The sequence below is a fragment of the Culex quinquefasciatus genome, chromosome 3 (genome assembly GCF_015732765.1).
Source record: "Culex quinquefasciatus strain JHB chromosome 3, VPISU_Cqui_1.0_pri_paternal, whole genome shotgun sequence".
Lineage (NCBI taxonomy): Eukaryota > Metazoa > Arthropoda > Insecta > Diptera > Culicidae > Culex > Culex quinquefasciatus.
The window spans coordinates 112,144,734-112,163,599 of NC_051863.1; the positions used below are offsets into that span (position 1 = coordinate 112,144,734).

The window sequence follows — 18,866 nt, forward strand, 5'->3', positions numbered from 1 at the left end:
CATTGAAAAAACGGCTAATATCCACTTTTGGCAAAAACGAGATATTAGCACCAGGTGGTAGAGGACGTTCCAACGCATCTTCTGGAACTTGAATTTTACTGAAATAGTGTCTAGACTTGGCTGCCGATGCGAAAAACCAAACGGCTAATATGCCACTCTTATGGGAAATTACCTTGACGGAGATTTTGTGTCAAACACTAAAACGCGTTTTTCTCGGAATACTTGATTTGGCATAATAGCTGAATTTTCAATTATGGGCAGTCAATAAGAAATGGAGGCAAAATTCCTAGAATTTAGGAATTTGGTACTTTTTTTTTAATTTCAGTGTACGATTGGTGTTTGTATTTGTGTTGAATGCAAACTATAAATATAAACATAAATAAAAACAAAATGTAAATTTTGTCAAATCTGCAATCCAGAAACAATTGTACAGTATAGAAACCTAAGAGAGCACACCAGCCATCCAAAGCAGCTACACAAAACAGGATAACGTTATTGGATTGGTTTGGCACTGAGTCCTCTACGTCTCCCCGAGTGAATAAGTGATGAGTTGATTGTTTGGATGTGGCTTCGAAGCTGGGGATGGGAAAGGGATCTTTGGAAGCAATCGACATGGCACGTGTCAGCTATTAAGGGATTACGTTTGTGATTAGGCCAACCGGCGGCGGCTCATCCGTATTTGTGTAAGCACACTAAACAGCTTACCTTTGCTGTCGATTGCAACGGACGGGTGAAGAAACTGGGCGAACCCGTCCGCGGGGTATTCGTCACGCTGACTGTAATCCCAGGGACTGCACAGTCTAGTCATCCACAAGGATTGGAGACCTGTAAGTAAAACGAAAGTGTTTCGGAAATAAGTACTAATGTAAGGGTTTAAGTCTTGAAATATTCAAATGAAAATTTACACCTCTTCACTTGAAGCTATTTTACGTGCCATCATAGCCACCACAAAATAGCCATAGTTCATGTCGGCAATAAATTTTTCATTCTCCGAGCCCACAAAGGCGCCACAATAATGAATGATTATACGGTTCAGGCAGTGACAGTTTCATTCCAACCCCTTGCCGACCGAAGTACGGCGACGACTAATGATCTGAAAAAAGATGTCTGAACGGGTGTTCGCTTTAAAAGGGCTTTCTGGGGAGTGAATTTTCCGGACCCCTTCGGCTTAGGTCGCGTGGTTGAGGTTGAGGTTCGGTAACCAAACGAGAGAAAGCTCAACGACGAAGGATTTTGCAAAAAGAGGGTACAAATCATTTCGCATGCCATGATGAATGACTCTCCTGCCGGGCTGGAATGTGCACCGCAACATTTTTTTTCTGGCTGTCGATTCTCAACTCCGCAGCTGATGCGGTGTAGACCGAGTGCGATGTGTTTACGCCTTTGGGATGCTCGATTTTTGCAACATAGCTGGAAGCTTTATGTAACGTCTAACATCTCTAGTTTCCGTCAGCGATTTCATCCATCAGCACCGAAAGATAGAAGAATTTTTAGTAGTTCTGGCTGCATACTAGGGAGATGGGGGGGGGGGATAGGCCAAGCTGACAAGAATTCACACATGACAGACTTTCTCGATTGTAAGGACGACTTGAGTGACTCTGACGATCAGCAAAACAGCAGGTGAAGAGTTAAGTGTTGTCGGTGAAGAGTTTTTTTTTCTTGTTTGTTTGAAAACAGTGGGATTTACTTTTGTTAAAATGCAGTTTTTTTTTTGTTTTCTACAAGACTTGTAAGTGATAATGTCCATTTGAGTCATTCTCCGCCAACTCACACAGCAGTTGCCCAGATCCCTCTTCGATTTGTGTGGAATTTTGTCCTAAAGGGTAACTTTTGTCCCTTTAAATTTGGAAATTGATGTGAGCGTGAGCAACCACATTTATCAAAAATCATAACATGTATATACTGCCCCTGATCGCAAAAATGTCCCAAATGCATTTTCATCGTTTTTGAGTTATTGATGCAGTTTTGTTCAGAATCGCGTGATCTTTCAGAAAAGCCTATAACATCCAGTACTTTGTTCTAGAAATCAGGAGGAAATCCAGTTTTTTTGCGAAAACTTAACACGTAGCCTTATGTATGGGACAAACTTCAAATGCGTTTTTCTCAGCTTGCTGTTTTTGTATATGGGACATTTATCTGACCATGGGCAGTATAAACATTGAAACAAGGTTGCCAGATTTTCCATTTATACTTTGCTAATGAATCCTAACATGGCCGTTCCGTCAGCCTTGAAAAAATGTTAATTTCTTATCACCCTTTGTAAATTTAGCCTTTTTTGACAAAATTCATAATATCGTTCGATTACAAAGAAAGTTGAATAGCAAAATAAATCCTTTGCTCTGGAGACACATCAAAAGCAAAATCGTCGCCTTCTAGGGTTAACTTTGCAAATCAACAATTTCGATAGAGTTTAGCTGATGGTCTGGGAGGACACATTAATTAGCATATAGAATGTTTATCTTTTGGTAAATTGCAAAAGTTTTGAATCTCCTGTGATTGTACCCGTATCACAATGCGAGGATTTCTCAATACTTCTCAACATAACAATGTGAAGTCAAAATAGTTACAATTTCCTTAGCGGACCTCTTTATAACATTGTGATATCCTTCCTCCCTGGTCGTCCTGCAAAACCATCCCCGGCACAGACGATGAAGTTGGCCGTTCCGTAACCGGCGTGACAACAGCGAAAAAAGGTGTCATGAACGTCTTGCACTATCGCGGGGTACTTCATTAAGCTCAAGAGCAAACTTCCCTCCGTAAGAAAAGGGACCGTCGACGTTGACAAGGCCATTGTAGTCGCCGTGTTGACGTTGTTTGTTTGGAAAAGCTCTGCCGCTGAAACCGATGGCGACGACGAGGACGACGACGATGGCCACTCCGACCTTCCTTTTGCAGACAGAGAATGGAATGTCAACAGGCACCGAACAACAATCGGCAGCTGGCAACACTGCCGGCTCTTGAGACTCCTGGAGAGATGCTTCTGTGGACACGATGCATCCTTTGCATGCCGTTGAGAGATTTAGTTGGGAAATTCCCGCACGAGTTGTTGGCCAGGGAAATTATTGCAATGTTGATGTTTCTATTCTTGTCACCACTGGCCTGGTGACGACATGAACGGGAATTTAGATGGCTAAACGGGGCTGATGAAATAAGGAATGCAAACTTTAGAGCAAGTTCACGCGAAGGGAATTCCGCTTTGCTGGGGATATCGATAGTTTTTATAATCATTCTTACGAAAAAGTTCGTCATTTTGCATCCTTCGAATAACCGAAAATCAATGTGTAACTTATTTGGAGATACCTTGGAGAATTCTCCTTATCCCTTTAAAAAAAAGTAGCTTCAGACGATCTTATCGGTATATTTTAATCAAACAAATAAAAATTGCAAAAACACTCGACCATAATGGGTAATTCTCCGCCAACTCACACAGTAGCCCCGACCTTTGTTCGATTTGCGTGAAACTTTGTCCTAAGGGGTAACTTTTGTCCCTGATCACGAATCCGAGGTCCGTTTTATGATATCTTGTGACGGAGGAACGGTACGACCACGGGGATGCTACGGCTGTCATCTGCATACAATGTCACTGAAGCCTAAAAAGTACCAAAGTTTTGGTGTCTAGTGTCAAAATTATGGGAAGTAACATGACGAAAAGGGCGCAAAATCGAAAGGATGAAAATCATTTTATTTTTTTTGTTTTATTATTTAAAATGAAATTAAATGTGTACTATTATCCGGGCAAATCAGGACACATGGGGTGAATTGGGAAGTGATTTTAGCAATGTTTTTGCACAATATTTGAATAATTTTATTGGTTTCAGTTAGAATAGACATAAAACAACAAAATTAGTTTCTAAATTTGAACTATTATGTCAAAAAACAGCTGTTCATAAAAGGCTTTCAGGTCGAAAATTTACCAACACATTCAAACCACGGGGTACCATAGAAGTTGGTTTGTTTGACTCAAAAGCATGCTTTCTTATAAACGTAAATAAGGTAAAATCTGGAATTTTTTTTAAAAAGGTTCAATAAATCAAATTTTCAGTTTTGGCTTTTTGGGTGTTTTTCAATACCCCTGACTCATGGTGGTTTCAAAAACACCCATAAAGCAAAAACTGGAAATTTGGTTTATTGGACATTTAAAAAAAAAAAACTCCAGAAATATACCATGCTTTCTCGAAACTGCATAGTGAGCTCCAAGACGTCCTTAACAATGGACTATGCCCTGTTCGTGGATCTGTAAGTTCATTGGCCAGATTAGAATTTGCGGAAGCTGATCAGCTACAGGATTTTTTCCCAAACATTAAATTAGATTTATTATATTTTGATTTGTGACCCTCTGAAATGTTAATACCGAAACAGCGCCACCAAACATTTGGTGGCGGCTTCAGCAAGCTACGTCAGTATCACGGGCCTGGGTACGACCCCTTCAATTTTTGAACATGTGAAAAAAGAGGTGTTTTTCAATAATTTGCAGCCTGAAACGGTGATGAGATAGAAATTTGGTGTCCAAGAGACTTTTATGTAAAATTAGACGCCCGATTTGATTGCGTACTCAGACTTCCGAAAAATCGTATTTTTCATCGAAAGAAACACTAAAAAAGCTTTAAAAACTATGCCATTTTCGTTACTCGACTGTAAAAAATTATGGAATTTGTCATTTTATGGGAAATTTAATGTTCTTTTCGAATCTATATTAACCCAGATGGGTCATTTTTTTTCATTCAGAAAAAAAATTCGTTTTCAAATTTCGTGCTTTTTTAACTTCGCAGGATATTTTTAAAAGTTTAACAATGTTCTACAAAGTTGTAGAGCAGACAATAACAAAAAAAATTATGTAAAAACATAAGGGGTTTGATTACAAACATTACAAGTTATCGAAATTTTACGAAAAAAAGTTAAATCTAAACTATTTAAATTATCATGAAAATCAGATACTAATTTCTTAAGGTACCATTTTCGAATAACCTAGTCAAAAGTTCGCTCCAATCCTGATTGGATTTCCACCCGAATGCACCTCAAAATTAGCCCACCAATAATGCAAAGCTCCGAAGAAAGAAAACCCAGCAGGTATCGTTCCGTAGGAATTTACATCCCGCAACTTCAATCTCATACCACTTAAGCCACGGTGTGCGGTAACCCCCTCTGCCCCTAACCCGGAAAACCAACAACCAGTTATTGTTTCACAAGTAAATCTCACCTTCATCAGCCCTCGAGGGCCCCACCCCCTACTGGAAATGGCTGCTTGCTTGCCGGGGTTGTTGAGTTAGATTCCACCCGGTACCACGAAACGAAGGCCAAATTTATGGCAAACCGAAATTTATTTTGCGTTTCTAAATATTTGCCTGGACGTGCGCGTTTTGCCTTTTCAGGCAGCCCCTGGAAGGTTTTACAAGGAACTTTGGTTGGATGCTCGGCCCTCTGGCATGTCTTGGGTTCTTTGGGATTACGGGTCGGAATGCATACCCAGGTTGAATTGGGTTGAAATGGAAATTTAATTTCAATTTTATGGGGATCGCAGTGCTGTTTGGTCAAACATGTTGGATGTACTTTTTAAACCATTTTTGTTTGATACAGCTCACCAAAATTGTATTTTTCCGAAAGAAATCTTTTTTTTAAAGAAGCTCCAACATGTATCATGTAATTTTCAGTAATTTCAGTTCTGCAATTTAAAATAAGTACGATAAAAAAATAAACAAAACAAATAATTGAAAATAAACAACGCAATACTAAGACATGTGTGCCCAACTAATATAAAAAGTGATAATGTTCACACAAGAAAACGACAGTTTTCTTCTCGTACCAACTTTTGCCTTCTTCCGTACGACACTCAACCGATCAAAACTACATCAACAAATGGTTTCTGGGAAGCAAAACTTGATCCTAGTTTTGGGAACAACAAAAAGAAAAGAAAAGAAAAATTTATATGTTTATGCGAAGCTTGCACATTGCAAGTTTTTCTCCCTCATTTCTTCGACAAAACTAGGTCCTGAGTATGTGAAAGTTTCCTTTTCCGGCGTGGAACAATGGGAAAAAAGTTCAGTTCCCCTACTTACTCACAGCCGAGCACCTTCTGGTTCGACCCAGAACTTGACGACACCACCACCAACTTGACGAAACGAGAAAGTGCCCGGGATATGTGTGGTGCTGACCAGGGTCAGGCCAGAGGGGACCCGGACAAAAAAAAGAAACGACCCCATAAACTCACACGGCACTGCAAAATCGCACGAAATTTCAAACCAGAATGGCTGACAGCTAAAAAACACACCCACGCGCGATACTCCCACTCATGTGTGGTTTCTGGGTTGAGGTTTGCGGAAGTGGGAAGTGAGTGGAAAAAGTTTTGCCCACCCTCAACTGTCAGTTCGTTTTCTAATTTTTGCCACGTGGTTCCCACACGTGTGGGCAAGTAGTGGAAGCTTTCGGCGCATTTCGCAACGACGACTGCTTGCAGCAAAAATTAACCTCATGAGTGACACTCTGACGGACGCGACGACCCATAGCGAGGGCGAGCAGCACACACCATGTGAAAAACCACGTGGTCCCCACGGGACCAAGTGGGAAAAGTTTTTTCCTACTTTGCTTGGACTTATGCCCAAGAAGGAGGAAAGTTGATGTGGAAATTAATTTTCAAGTGTTTCGTTTGAAAAATCACTGTTTTAGTTGTGCATTGAAAAAAAATGAAACAAACCAGAAACATCAACAATATGGCAATATGTTAGGTTGTTAGCAACTTCCCTTCGTTGATTTTTATAGAAAAAAATATCTTGAAAGTTAAAAACTACAAATGCTATTTAAGTCAGTCAGCATAGGTCACAGGAAGAAAATGAGTAAATTTATCCTTAAGACCTAAACCCGCAAGCTCGAAAAAAGGGGAAATCTCCATACAAATTCCCCCTATTGCTCGAGATTGATCTTTGAGCGAGTTATGAATTTTTGAATCAATATTGATTTTTCCAAAAAATCGAAAAATTGGTCGCAAAAAAATTTCAACTTCATTTTTTGATGTAAAATTAAATTTGCAATCAAAAAGTACGGTAGTGAAATTTTGATAAAGTGCACCGTTTTCAAGTCAAATCCATTTTTAGTGACTTTTTTGAAAATAGTCGCAGTTTTTCATTGTTTAAAATTAGTGCACATGTTTGCTTACTTTTGAAAAAATATTTTTGAAAAGCTGAGAAAATTTTCAATATTTTGCATTTTTGGACTTTGTTAATACGACCCTTAGTTGCTGAGATATTGCCATGCAATGGTTTAAAAACAGGAAAATTGATGTTTTCTAAGTCTCACCCAAACAACCCACCATTTTCTAATTTCGATGTCTCAGCAACTAATGGTCCGATTTTCAATGTTAAAAAATGAAACATTCGTGAAATTTTCCGATCCTTTCGAATTTTTTTTTCAAAATTTTTAAACCAAGACTAACATTTTAAAAGGGCCTAATATTGAATGTTGAGTCTTCCTATTTAGGATCTCTAGATAGTACTGGTTAGTAACCACAAGAAGGTGCAGCAGGCCCAGATACACGTTGGAGAACACGTCGTGCACTCGAAGAGAGCGCTCAAGTACCTCGGGGTGATGGTGGATGACCGGCTGAACTTCAACAGCCACGTCGATTACGCCTGCGAGAAGGCGGCTAAGGCGATCATGGCACTGTCGAGGATTATGCCGAACAAAGCTGGACCTAGGAGCAGTAGGCGCCGGCTCTTGGCAAGTGTCGCGACGTTCATACTTAGGTACGGCGAACCGGTATGGTAGACGGTGCTGTAAAGTAAATCTTTCCCAGTTCCTGAGGGGAACACCCTTGAAGAGTATCGGGGCCGGCATTTACAAAGCGGATTCAGTGGCAATTTCATTCTCAACTTAATGTTAACATTCCATAGGTCGCCTCCCTAAGGTGTTGTGATAAGGTCCAGTTTGTGACGATACACTACCTTCCCTTTACTAAGCAATCGAATCCAGAAGGGAAAAGATCACCAGTTGTGTTGGTCCGAGCCGGGACTTGAACCCCGATCTGCCGCTTACTAGGCGGGAGCGTTACCACTAGGCTACGTGGCTCGGTCAGGACGGCGCTGGGACGAAGCGAAATCGAGCGCTGCTCGACAGAACGCAGAGACTGACAGCCATGCGGGTTGCAAGCGCGTACAGGACCATCTCGTCAGAAGCGGTTGGCGTCATAGCCGGAATGATTCCCATCGGCATCACACTGGAGGAGGACACCGTGCGCTACACCCGAAGAGTCACGAGAGGTATCCGGGAAGCTGCGAGAGCTGAATCGCTGGCAAGGTGGCAACGTGAGTGAGACACTACGGAGAAAGGCAGATGGACGCATCGGCTTATCCCGTCCGTATTCACATGGGTGAGCAGAAGGCATGCACCTCACACAGTTCCTGTCGGGCCATGGCTGCTTCAGGAAGTACCTGCACAGGTTCGGACATGCAGAGTCTCCTCTCTGTCCGGATTGCGTCGATTGCGAGGAGACACCGGAGCACGTGGTGTTCGGCTGCCCTGGCTTCGAGGCAGCGCGAAGCGAAATGCTGGCCATTATCGGAGCAGACACCAGCCCGGATAATGTGGTGCGAAAAATGTGCAGCGACATCGCCAAGTGGTATGCGGTAGTCGGAGCGGTGACGCAGATCACTTCGGCTCTCCAGCGGAAGTGGAGAGACGATCAGACGAGGAACGACTAGGAGCCTAGTCGAAAATCCACGAGTGTGGCTGTGAAGGAGAGCACGTTATGATGGTCGGCTCTACCAAATCGGTACACGTCTCGATGGTCCAAGGAGAGGACTGCATATGACTAGCCGATCACAAGCAACGCGATTCTTGGGCGCGGTTAAACCCTCGCATGGACTCATATGTATGTGGAACAGGAAATGGTTCTAGTACCCGGCATGGATCCTGTAAGTAGACTAGTGCAGAAATGCAACGCCTCCCCCCGAAGTTATACCGAAAGGTGGTCCCGGGGGAAAAGAGCACGGCGATCAAGGAATGGTTTAGTGGGTCAGGGATTACCCCCAACCCACACTACCTGGGAAAAGCTAATTCTTTATGTCTGTGACATAACTACTTTAACTTTTGAATTATGTTTAAGTATCTCATTAACATTGGATCTTACAAATTTATTTTTTGCAATTCCGTCTTGAAACAACTTACTTTTCCTGTCATTCTTGAACGACGAAATAGCCTACTTTTCTGTACCAAAAATAACAGAATCGAATAGCAACACTTCTCAAAATAAATGTTGAAAAGTTCTACTTTTCAGCATTCAAATGGGTGCTGAAAAGTTTAACTTTTCAGAACTTGTTTCGAAAAGTAACGCTTTTCAACATTTTTTGATTTAATCGATTTATTGACAAAATACATGAAAATTTGCCTAAAAATTTCACCTAGTGTGTGTTTTTTGGAATTGCAAAAATGTTGTTTGGAACTCGTTGCAAAACTTGATTTTTTCAGCACTCTTCGTATTTATCCAACGAGGTTCACCGAGTACGACTCTTGCTGAAAAAATCCTCTTTTTGCAACTTGTTGCATAAACTACTATTAATAATAAGCATAGTGTAATATTTTCCGAAAAATCCGATAATGTTGTCCATTCCGGTTAAAACTCAATTTCATTGAAAGTAATAATAATGTGTCAAACATTGTTGAAAACTATTCATAGATGTACTCTTTGGATACTTCTGTACTGAATTCAGTTCTGTTTTCGTATTTAGTTCATAGTTTTAAATTTTGCAAAACAAAATATAACCTGTTAATGTCACCTCGGTTTATAATATCCAAATAGATAGTTTTTTTCACCAAAAATAAGTATTTTTGTTGACACACTTTAAGGTTTTCTTCACACATTTTAAATTTAGTAAGAATTTTCATTACTCAAGTTATAGTTTATGTTAAACGAACAAAAGATTTACATTGACATTGATTTATGTCACGCTTAATTCTCAATTTAGTGAAACTATTCCTTGACTCAAAATATTTCAGCTCTAATGCAATCAATAAACCAAAGAGTTGCTTCTCGAAGAAAAACAAAACGAAGATGAACAAAATTCCTGGTTTATTATAATCTGAAACTTCAAAAACAAATCGTTAATCGATAATACATTTGTTTTGCCATGTTACTTTAATGAGTTGTTATATGTTATATACACCAACATTTAAAAGGATCTCACTGCTCCTGATTGACTGCAAAAAAGTCATTTTTGTCGCACTGTAATATCACGATCAGTTGGATTTTTGCTTCATCATCGTGGTTCAACTTGTTGACGACAATCAGTGATACAATAATCGCATGGTGCCACCAAGGATTGTCTCCATGACCTATTTTCTCACGTTTGTCAGTGGAAAAGTACTGGTCTCGTCAATACTCGTTGGTCAATAAAAACCGCTGTCAGTTCGTCTCCGTAGACCAGAGTGAACCTTAAACTGAAATGGCCACATTCACCTCCAAAATTGCCTGGACTGCCAACGATGGCAACCACCGTCGGGGCAGATCACCAGACAAGGAAAAAGACAACTTTCTGCGGGTGCAGCTGTTCACCATGGCGCTGAACGGGATTCGGAAGCACGAAACTGTGTCAAGTCGGATTTACTTCTACGGCTGTTTCCTCACCATGCTGATCATGGACTTGGCTGGGGTGCACTTTGCCTACCAGAATGCCGGCGAAATCTTGCTCGTGTGTGACTGCCTGGGGCCAACCTTCACGTGCTTTTTGGGCGTCGTGAAACAGTACTATTTGGATGTCCATCGCGAGCAACTATGGTACATAATTCATGAGCTCAGAAAGTTGAAGCAAAACGGTAAGCGATTTTTTTCGGCATTTTCTTGATGCTAACTAGTTGTGATTCATAAAACTTCAGCGACGGTGAGTGATATTGAAATGATCGAGAAGAACAACAAAATAGATCAATTTCTGGCAACAGCTTATTTTGCATCGTCTATGGGGACCGGAACAATTTTTATCGTGGAAGCCATTTTAAAAGGAACGTATAATTATTTTATTCGTAACTGTATTGAGTGGAATCTGCCGATAGCTATTAGGTAAAATACTATCAAGTTTTTTTCCTTCATAATAAATTTTTTTTTCTCCAATCTTTAGCTTTCCATTTGACATAAGTCATCCGGCAATTTTTGCCTTCTTTTTCATATGGTGCAGTGCTGCCACCTACATGGTTGTATTCAGCAGTGTATCCAGTGACGCCGGTTTCGGTGGATTGGCTTCCAACTTGGTGGTTCATTTCAAGATTCTTCAAAATAGATTTAAAGATCGTCGATTTGAGGACGACGACCAATCGCTGGAAGATCTCATCGAGTATCATACGTTGGTTTTGAAACTTTCACGGCGACTCATGAGTTCATTCAGGATCATAATTCTGAACAATCTACTGGTTGCCTCCGTTTTGCTGTGTGTTTTAGGATTCGAGATGGTTGTATACTTGGGAACTTCGCTGATGTTGCTCTACATTACTTATATAACCGCAATAGTAATTCAGATCTTTTTCTTCTCATATTACGGATCACAGCTGTTATACGAGGTATTACGCAGTTATCGTTTTATTTGTTTTAAAATGTTACAACTTTTTTCAGAGTGCCGCAGTTGGTGACGCCATCTATTGTAGCAACTGGTACGAAGCAACCCCAAAAACCAGAAAACTATTGCTGTTTTGCATCAAGAGAGCGCAAGTTCCGGTTAATACCAAAGTGGGCATCATGGTGGCATCGCTGCCAACGTTTCGTGCGGTACTTATCTAGTCCACATTTTGTTAAATTAATTTTTCAAAGTTCTTCTCTCCTAGATCGTGAATTCTGCTGGATCATATGTTGCTCTACTTCTGTCCTTTACAGAAGATTAAAACAGATTCTGTATTAAATCGATTGAATTAACAAACTTCAGCAAATAAATAAAAGTTTGAATTACATTAGGGGAAACTCTCGTATGTTTGGCAGTTTAAGCACCTGCTCCTAACTCCATCCAATTTGCTGATTTTCACAATTTAAACAACTTTTTTTACCAGACTTTTGATAGAAACTTGCTTGCGCACTTCTTATTGAGCTATTGACCACTCGATTTCAGTTGAAAACGCTTTTAATCATTGTGTATGTTGGAAACATCTCAAGTTTTTTGTATAAAACTACAAGGTTCAGATTTCAACATCATCAAAAAAGTTTTTTAATTGCTCACTCAATGGTTTACAGTAGATGGATTACAAAAGATGTCTTCACTCAAATTCCACACAGGACCCGGGCGGACAGTAGTAACTAAATTCATGCCATTTCAATAACAAATACTGTTAAAATAACAGAAAGTGTTATGGAATCTTCTTGAAAAATCCATTTTTGCATAAGAGTTTAGTAAAAGTTTATGTTATCATAACAGAATTTGTTATTGGTCTGGTATTGATTGAAAACCAAAACAACTTTGGAATAATTTTTTTGTTATTGGTAGAATACCTGCAACTGTTATTGGGATGATCGGATTGGTTGTAAAAATAACAAAAAATTATAACAAAAATATGTTCGAAGAATAACTAAAAGTGTTATAAGTCTGTTATTACAAAATCAATCAAATAACAAAAAGTTCATGACGAAGAATAACAAATCATAATCATAACATAAAATGTTATTCGCCTAGTATTTTCAAACATCAATAACTGTTATTCCCAAGTTATTTCCGTCTGCTCGGGGAGCGAAAAAAAGTTGTCCTAATAAAAGCATAAAACAAAAACAACTTAACGTTATGAGAAGGAAACACATTATTTTATATTTTTATGCTTGATTTTACTTGCTCTTAAACTTTTCCAAGGCCTTAGTCAAAGGGTGTTTGATCAAAATTTCTTGTTAGGATTTTTAATGTTTTATGCCTTTTCTAAAAACTTTTATAATTTTCTTAGTAATGTTTTGCAGCAAAAAATACTTTAAATGTTATGTTGCTTAGTTTTCACGTTCTTTAATTGTTTAAAATAAAACAATTTCAGCTAATAGTTGCTTGGCAATAAAGCTATATTAGGGTGATAATAGAAAAAAATCGATATAAAGGGACCCACTGACTCTGTGCCAATTTTGAGCCAAATCGGTTAAGGTCGCTTTTTATCGTTGAAATTTATATAGAGAAAATCACAAAAACGTTCGCAGAAAAACGTCGCTTCAGTATTTTTCTGCCAGGTGACGCGGGCCTCGTCCAAAATTGTTCAAGTGTGATATCTTGTAGAAAATTCAATTCCCTACAACTTTGCCCAAGGGTGCAAAACGTTCCGAGTTGATCCTGATTTTTGGTGATTTTGTTTTTAAGAAAAAGGTATTTTCTTATATACTTTCTATATACCCCTTATATACCTTCAAGTATATATAAGCCGATTTCTTTTCATCGCATTGCTAATAAATCATCGGGTTCAACTCGGATCTTTTAGCACCCTTCGACAACGTTGTAGAAAATTAAATTTCCTAGAAGAATCTCATACTTAGGCAATTTTGGGCGAGACCTGCGCCACCGGCTGCCAAATCCTGAAGCGATGCTTTTCCCCATATATTTTTGCGCTTTTCCCCATATAAACTTATAAAAAGCGACCCTTAAACCATAACCGATTTGCCTCTAAATTGGCACCGTTACTTTGAAATGTCTAAAGAATCGAGGCAAGGGGTATCTCTTGAGATTTTACATAATTTTCCTTTTTTTGTCACACTAAGCTACTTTCAACTAGGTAAACAGTTGGAAAGTCTAGATTAAAGTGTACATGATATGCCTTTTTTTTTGAAAACTAATAATTGGCGTTTTTTAAGATAAAAACCCTTATAGCGTTGGTGCAGGGTTATGCAGTGTGAAAACACTTTTGGATTGGTGTATTTTTTCCCAAGTGTAAATGCTATTAGGTTTACGAACATTTTCAAAGATGCTTTGTTTTTCACACAGTGATGACATTTTTTACCATCAGTGAAAATCAGTTTTATGTATCAGTAAATGAAAGAAGAAGAGCTACGTACGATCCAGCTGAATTCAAAATCTAGAAAAGAATAATTTCATAGATAACTCGACAGTTTCATAATCAAAATGTACCGCCAGTAAGTATGACTTTGGGTATAAAATAATGCACCTTTCATATTTTCTAAATAGCAAAAAAAACATTTTAAATTATATCAAACATTTTCTAAGTAGATATTTTCCTAAATAGTTAAACAAAATCTTTCCAAAATCTTGCGAGGTTAGTTTCATTAAACTTCGCACTATTTTAGGAAGATTTTGTCTAACCGTTTAGTTTCGTCTCCACTTAAAATGTTCTTTTATATCATTTTAATTGTTTTTGCTATTCAGAAATTTTCATGTCAATTCATTTCATTTATTTCGTCGTTTAAGCATTTCTTGTGTAAAGTTGCTACCCTGAGCTGAGATGCTAGATTATCCCCCACTTTTAGATAGTTAGAAGAAAGGAGGGTTATTTAAAAATAAAAATGTGAATCGTTTGATAATTGAAGTTAGAATGATGCTCAAATACAAAGAATAATTTAAAACAAGTTATTTAACTGTATAACATGTTAGAGAATTAACAGTAAGTACTTTACGAATAATTACAAAACAAAATTGAAATGTTCAGTTTAAATTAGATCATTTTTGGCAAAAGCGTTCATGAACTGGTGCAAAATGACATCATTCTAATTGAATTTCAACCACAGACCCTGAGACCTTCTCACTGACGGTATGAAAAAGAAAAGAAAAACTTACAGCACGAAAGGTTGGCATAGATGCCTCGATAAATCCCACTCTTATATTCACAGGCACTTGAGCTCTCATCAAACATTGCAGCAAAAGCCTTCTAGTTTTGGGACTTGTTTCATACCAGTTACTACAATAGATTGCATCCCCAACCAGCGCACTCTAAAAAGTTAAGGTACAAACATTGGTTTGTTTACTAACTCCTTCAACCTCGCGACATACTTCGTGCGACAGCTGTGATCCATAGTAGGAAAAGAAGGTTATCTGTATCACAATCGCTGTAACGAAAACTATGTAAAGAAACATCATTGTGGATCCCATAAACAGCACCAGCTGAAAGCCCAGCACACAGAGTAAAAACGACGCAACGATAAAATTGTTCAGCATAATGGGTCGATACGCCGAAATCAACTTGCGCGACAGATCCAGCACATGCCTATGGTACTCGATAAGATCCTTCAGCGATGGATCGTTGTCCTCGAAGGAGCGGTCTCTGAAACCGGCCTGAATGAACTTGAAATGGACGACCAAGTTGGAGGCCAGTCCACCGAAGGCGGCATCGCTGGAAACACTGCCAAACACGACCATGTAGATGGTTGCACTGGTCCAGACAAAGAGCACGGCGAACATCAGTGGGTGACTGATGTCAAAGGGATAACTGTTGAAGAGGAGAAACAAGCAAATTTCAAAGTACTTATCATATACAAACGGGCTTACCTTTGGAGCAGAGGCAGCTGCCATACGAATTTGCCGTGGACTACCTTTGAGTAGACAGCCTTGACAATTGCTGTTACAATAAAGTGTGATCCTGTGATAACGGCAGAGGTCAAATAAGCCGTAGCCAAGTAACGATCGATCTGATTGTTTCGCTCAATGGACCTGATCTCGTCTGGTTTTGCTGAAAGTTGATTCGTACACAGATGTAGAAATTGCATTTGAGTAAGTCAGTCTCCGCCAACTCACATAGCAGTTGCCCCGACCCCCCTTCGATTTGCGTGAAACTTTGTCCTAAGGTTCGTTTTTTGATATCTCCTGACGGGGGGGCAATACGACCCCTTTCATTTTTGAGCATGCGAAAAAAGAGGTGTTTTTCCATGATTTGCAGCCAGACGGTGAAGAGATAGAAATTTGGTGTCAGAGGGACTTTTATGTAAAATCGAGAAAAACGCTTAAAAAGTTTAAAAAACTCTGCCGTTTTCCGTGTAAAAATTTTGATGTAAAAATGTTGGAACATGTCATTTTAAGGGAAATTTAATGTACTTTTCGAATCTACATTGTAGATGTAGATTGTAGATTCGAAAAGTACATTAAATTTCCTTTAAAATGACATGTTCCAAAATTTTGTACAGTCAAGTAACGGAAAATGGCAGAGATTTTATTTTTGTTTTGTTTTTCTCGATGAAAAATACGTTGAGTACGCCATCAAATCGGGCGTCTTATTTTACATAAAAGTACCTTTGACACCAAATTTCTATCTCATCACCGTTGAAGGCTGCAAATTATTGAAAAACATCTCTTTTTTCGCATGCTCAAAAATTGAAGGGGTCGTACCGCCCCTACGTCACGAGATATCAAAAAACGGACCTCGGATTCATGATCATGGACAAAGTTACCCCGTAGGACAAGGTTTCACGCAAATCGAAGAGGGGTCGGGGCAACTTTTCCCGATTTCGTGTGAGTTGGTAGAGAATTACACATTTTTATTTTTTTTAAATACCGTAAACATAGTTCGTACTAAATAATTATAAATGATTTCAATTTCAAGAAAATATTTTAGAAATACAGTCAAGACTCGATTATCCGAAATCTCGATTATCCGAAGATCGAAAGAATTTTGAAAAATCGATTCACGATTAAGAAGATGTTTTTGTTTTTTTTTTTTTTTCATTTTTAAATTGCATCACCGCCATCTTGGACTTAATAATTCTAAGAAACTTTAATGTAAGGTAAGGGTCATTACAAATTTTATTTTTATTTGTTTATTCAATTAAGTAACGTAAGACTACATGTCTTTTAAAATGTAACAAAGCTCAACAATCAAAAAAAAATTTTTTGTGATCAGATTATCTGAAGATTCTATTATCCGAAATGCCATTTTTTTCCAAGGCCTTCGGATTTTGATTTTGTTACCTGCATTTTTGTAATTGAAAGTCGCAACTTTATGTGCTCAAAATAGTACAGGACTTCACCTCAATTTTAAAGTTATCGCAGTTTTAGTGAAACAAACTTTTAAAGACGTTCTCGCCATTTTCCTGGTTCAGCACGCGGTGCGTCGAAAAACTCAGTTTTTATTTTCCACTAGAACTTTAGGCTCGATTGCCTTGATTTTTATAATAGTGCTGTTCGTGGGAATTGTTTTGATTTTCATGATTTTTTTATAAGTCTGAACCCATTGCTTGCTAGTTTTAGACGGTTGATGGGAGGACAAAATCGGGACGAACAAATGGACGACTACTTACCAATCTGTTTCAACTTTTTCAGCGCATAAATAATTTCCCACAGCTGCTTCCGTTGCTCGCTGAGATAGTGCTGCTTCACCATACCCAAATACGCGGTAAACCCCGGTCCCAAACAGTCACAAACTAGCACCATATCGCCGAAATGCTGCACGGCAAAAAGGACCATCGAAAGGTCCATAATCAGCAGCGAGTAGAAGCAAAAGTAAGAATAGATCCGACTTGGCACAGTTTCACGCTCCTGAACGCCAATCAACGCCATGGAGAACAGTTGTACCCGCAGAAAGTTTTCTTCGTCATCTATGGTTCGGCCACCAACGTCGCTAACCCAAGCCGCCCTCGGGGTGCCAGGATTAGAGGTAGCCTTCGCAGTTGTGGTGGCCATTTCAGCGTCAAATGCACTTTGGACATCCGGGGCGGACCAGCTCCAGCTTTTATTGACCACCATGCTTCCGTCCTTTTCCGCCGCGGGCCACTGGATGTCATAATTATTTCTGTGTGCCACACTCCGGATTGACGAACGTGAGAAACTTGACCACAAAAACAGTCCTTCGTGACAGGGACAATGGTTGACGGATATGGAACGGCCTTGAACTTCAACAAACGAGCTTTAAATGTTGCATTTTGAAGAAGGATTGCACATTTCCCACATTTTCTTATGGATACATTTTGAAAATGGAAGCTTATGGTACAAACACAACGTCGCCATCGTGCTAACTTGTCGTACGTGCATTTTGGGCCAAATTGAGTTAAGAACGCCATTTTGTTCAGCTCACAATGCCTCACCTTTTGACCTCCACAGATCCCCATTTTTGTCACTTTACATATGAAAGTAGTTTCAATCTTGTCGTGCTATCTTGTCACTCCATGAAAATTGATGTAAGTGCGACAAAAGGCCAAAGGGATTTCAGGCCAGGAAAGTCAGGATGCGTTTGTCGCACGTACAAGCTAGACTACCGTAAACATTTGTAATTATAACTCGGGACTCCAGCAACCAACTTCAACCAAACTTTGGGACAATGCACAGAATGGTGAGCAAAACAAAACGTGTTTGTTATTGTTTACATTGCGTGCTCTCGTTTTTGAATATTCAAGGTCAAACATTAAAACGCGTTTTTCTCGGAACGTCAAAATGGCGGGTGCGACAAGATAGCACGACGACGTCGACAAGAAGGTTTACTGAATTGCCATACGTCTCCATTAAACAGTAAGTGTTAAAAGTAAACATCTTATCCTGGAGACGCAAGATTGATGGATATTAATTTATTTTTTTTTTGAGATAATATTCTTCATACAAAGTTGCTTTTATAATTTTATAATCAAAAGTTAACACAAGGTGTGAGAGATAAACTCAATGTTTACATTTGTTTATGAGCAGTTCTCTAGGATTTCGGTCATACGATTTTTTTTGTATTTTTTAGTCCGACTGAACTTTTTTTGGTGCCTTCGGTATGCCTAAAGAAGCCATTTTGCATCATTAGTTTGTCCATAAAATTTTCCATACAAATTTGGCAGCTGTCCATACAAAAATGATGTATGAAAATTCAAAAATCTGTATCCTTTGAAAGAATTTATTGATCGATTTGGTGTCTTCGGCAAAGTTGTAGGTATGGATACAGACTACACTAAAAAAAAGGATACACTGTAAAAAAAAATGGTAATTTTTTTATTTAACTTTTTATCACTTAAACTTGTTTTGCAAAAAAAC

General features: G+C 39.0%; 3 protein-coding genes across 13 annotated transcripts in view; 1 reads left to right on the forward strand and 2 right to left on the reverse strand.

Annotated features, from left to right (window-relative positions):
- Window positions 1-18,866, reverse strand: part of LOC6043806 — a 274,342-nt gene that overhangs the window by 150,370 nt on the left and 105,106 nt on the right. For all 11 annotated transcript variants that reach the window (XM_038266359.1, XM_038266363.1, XM_038266360.1 and 8 more), the window contains exon 3: window positions 706-825. In XM_038266359.1, the coding sequence (XP_038122287.1) occupies window positions 706-808 (103 nt within the window). In that variant the 5' untranslated portion in view covers window positions 809-825. The remainder of the gene's footprint in view (window positions 1-705; window positions 826-18,866) is intronic.
- LOC6043807 (odorant receptor 82a) lies at window positions 10,416-11,926 on the forward strand. The gene is made up of 5 exons (XM_001861371.2): window positions 10,416-10,797; window positions 10,858-11,038; window positions 11,097-11,532; window positions 11,585-11,737; window positions 11,794-11,926. The coding sequence occupies exons 1-5, from the start codon at window positions 10,428-10,430 to the stop codon at window positions 11,848-11,850; spliced, it is 1,197 nt and encodes a 398-aa protein (XP_001861406.2). The 5' UTR covers window positions 10,416-10,427; the 3' UTR covers window positions 11,851-11,926.
- On the reverse strand, window positions 12,736-17,548 carry LOC6043808 (odorant receptor 82a). Its single transcript, XM_038266367.1, has 5 exons — window positions 17,162-17,548; window positions 15,420-15,600; window positions 14,925-15,360; window positions 14,712-14,864; window positions 12,736-13,995 (listed from the first exon to the last, which is right to left on the reverse strand). The coding sequence occupies exons 1-5, from the start codon at window positions 17,541-17,543 to the stop codon at window positions 13,939-13,941; spliced, it is 1,209 nt and encodes a 402-aa protein (XP_038122295.1). The 5' UTR covers window positions 17,544-17,548; the 3' UTR covers window positions 12,736-13,938.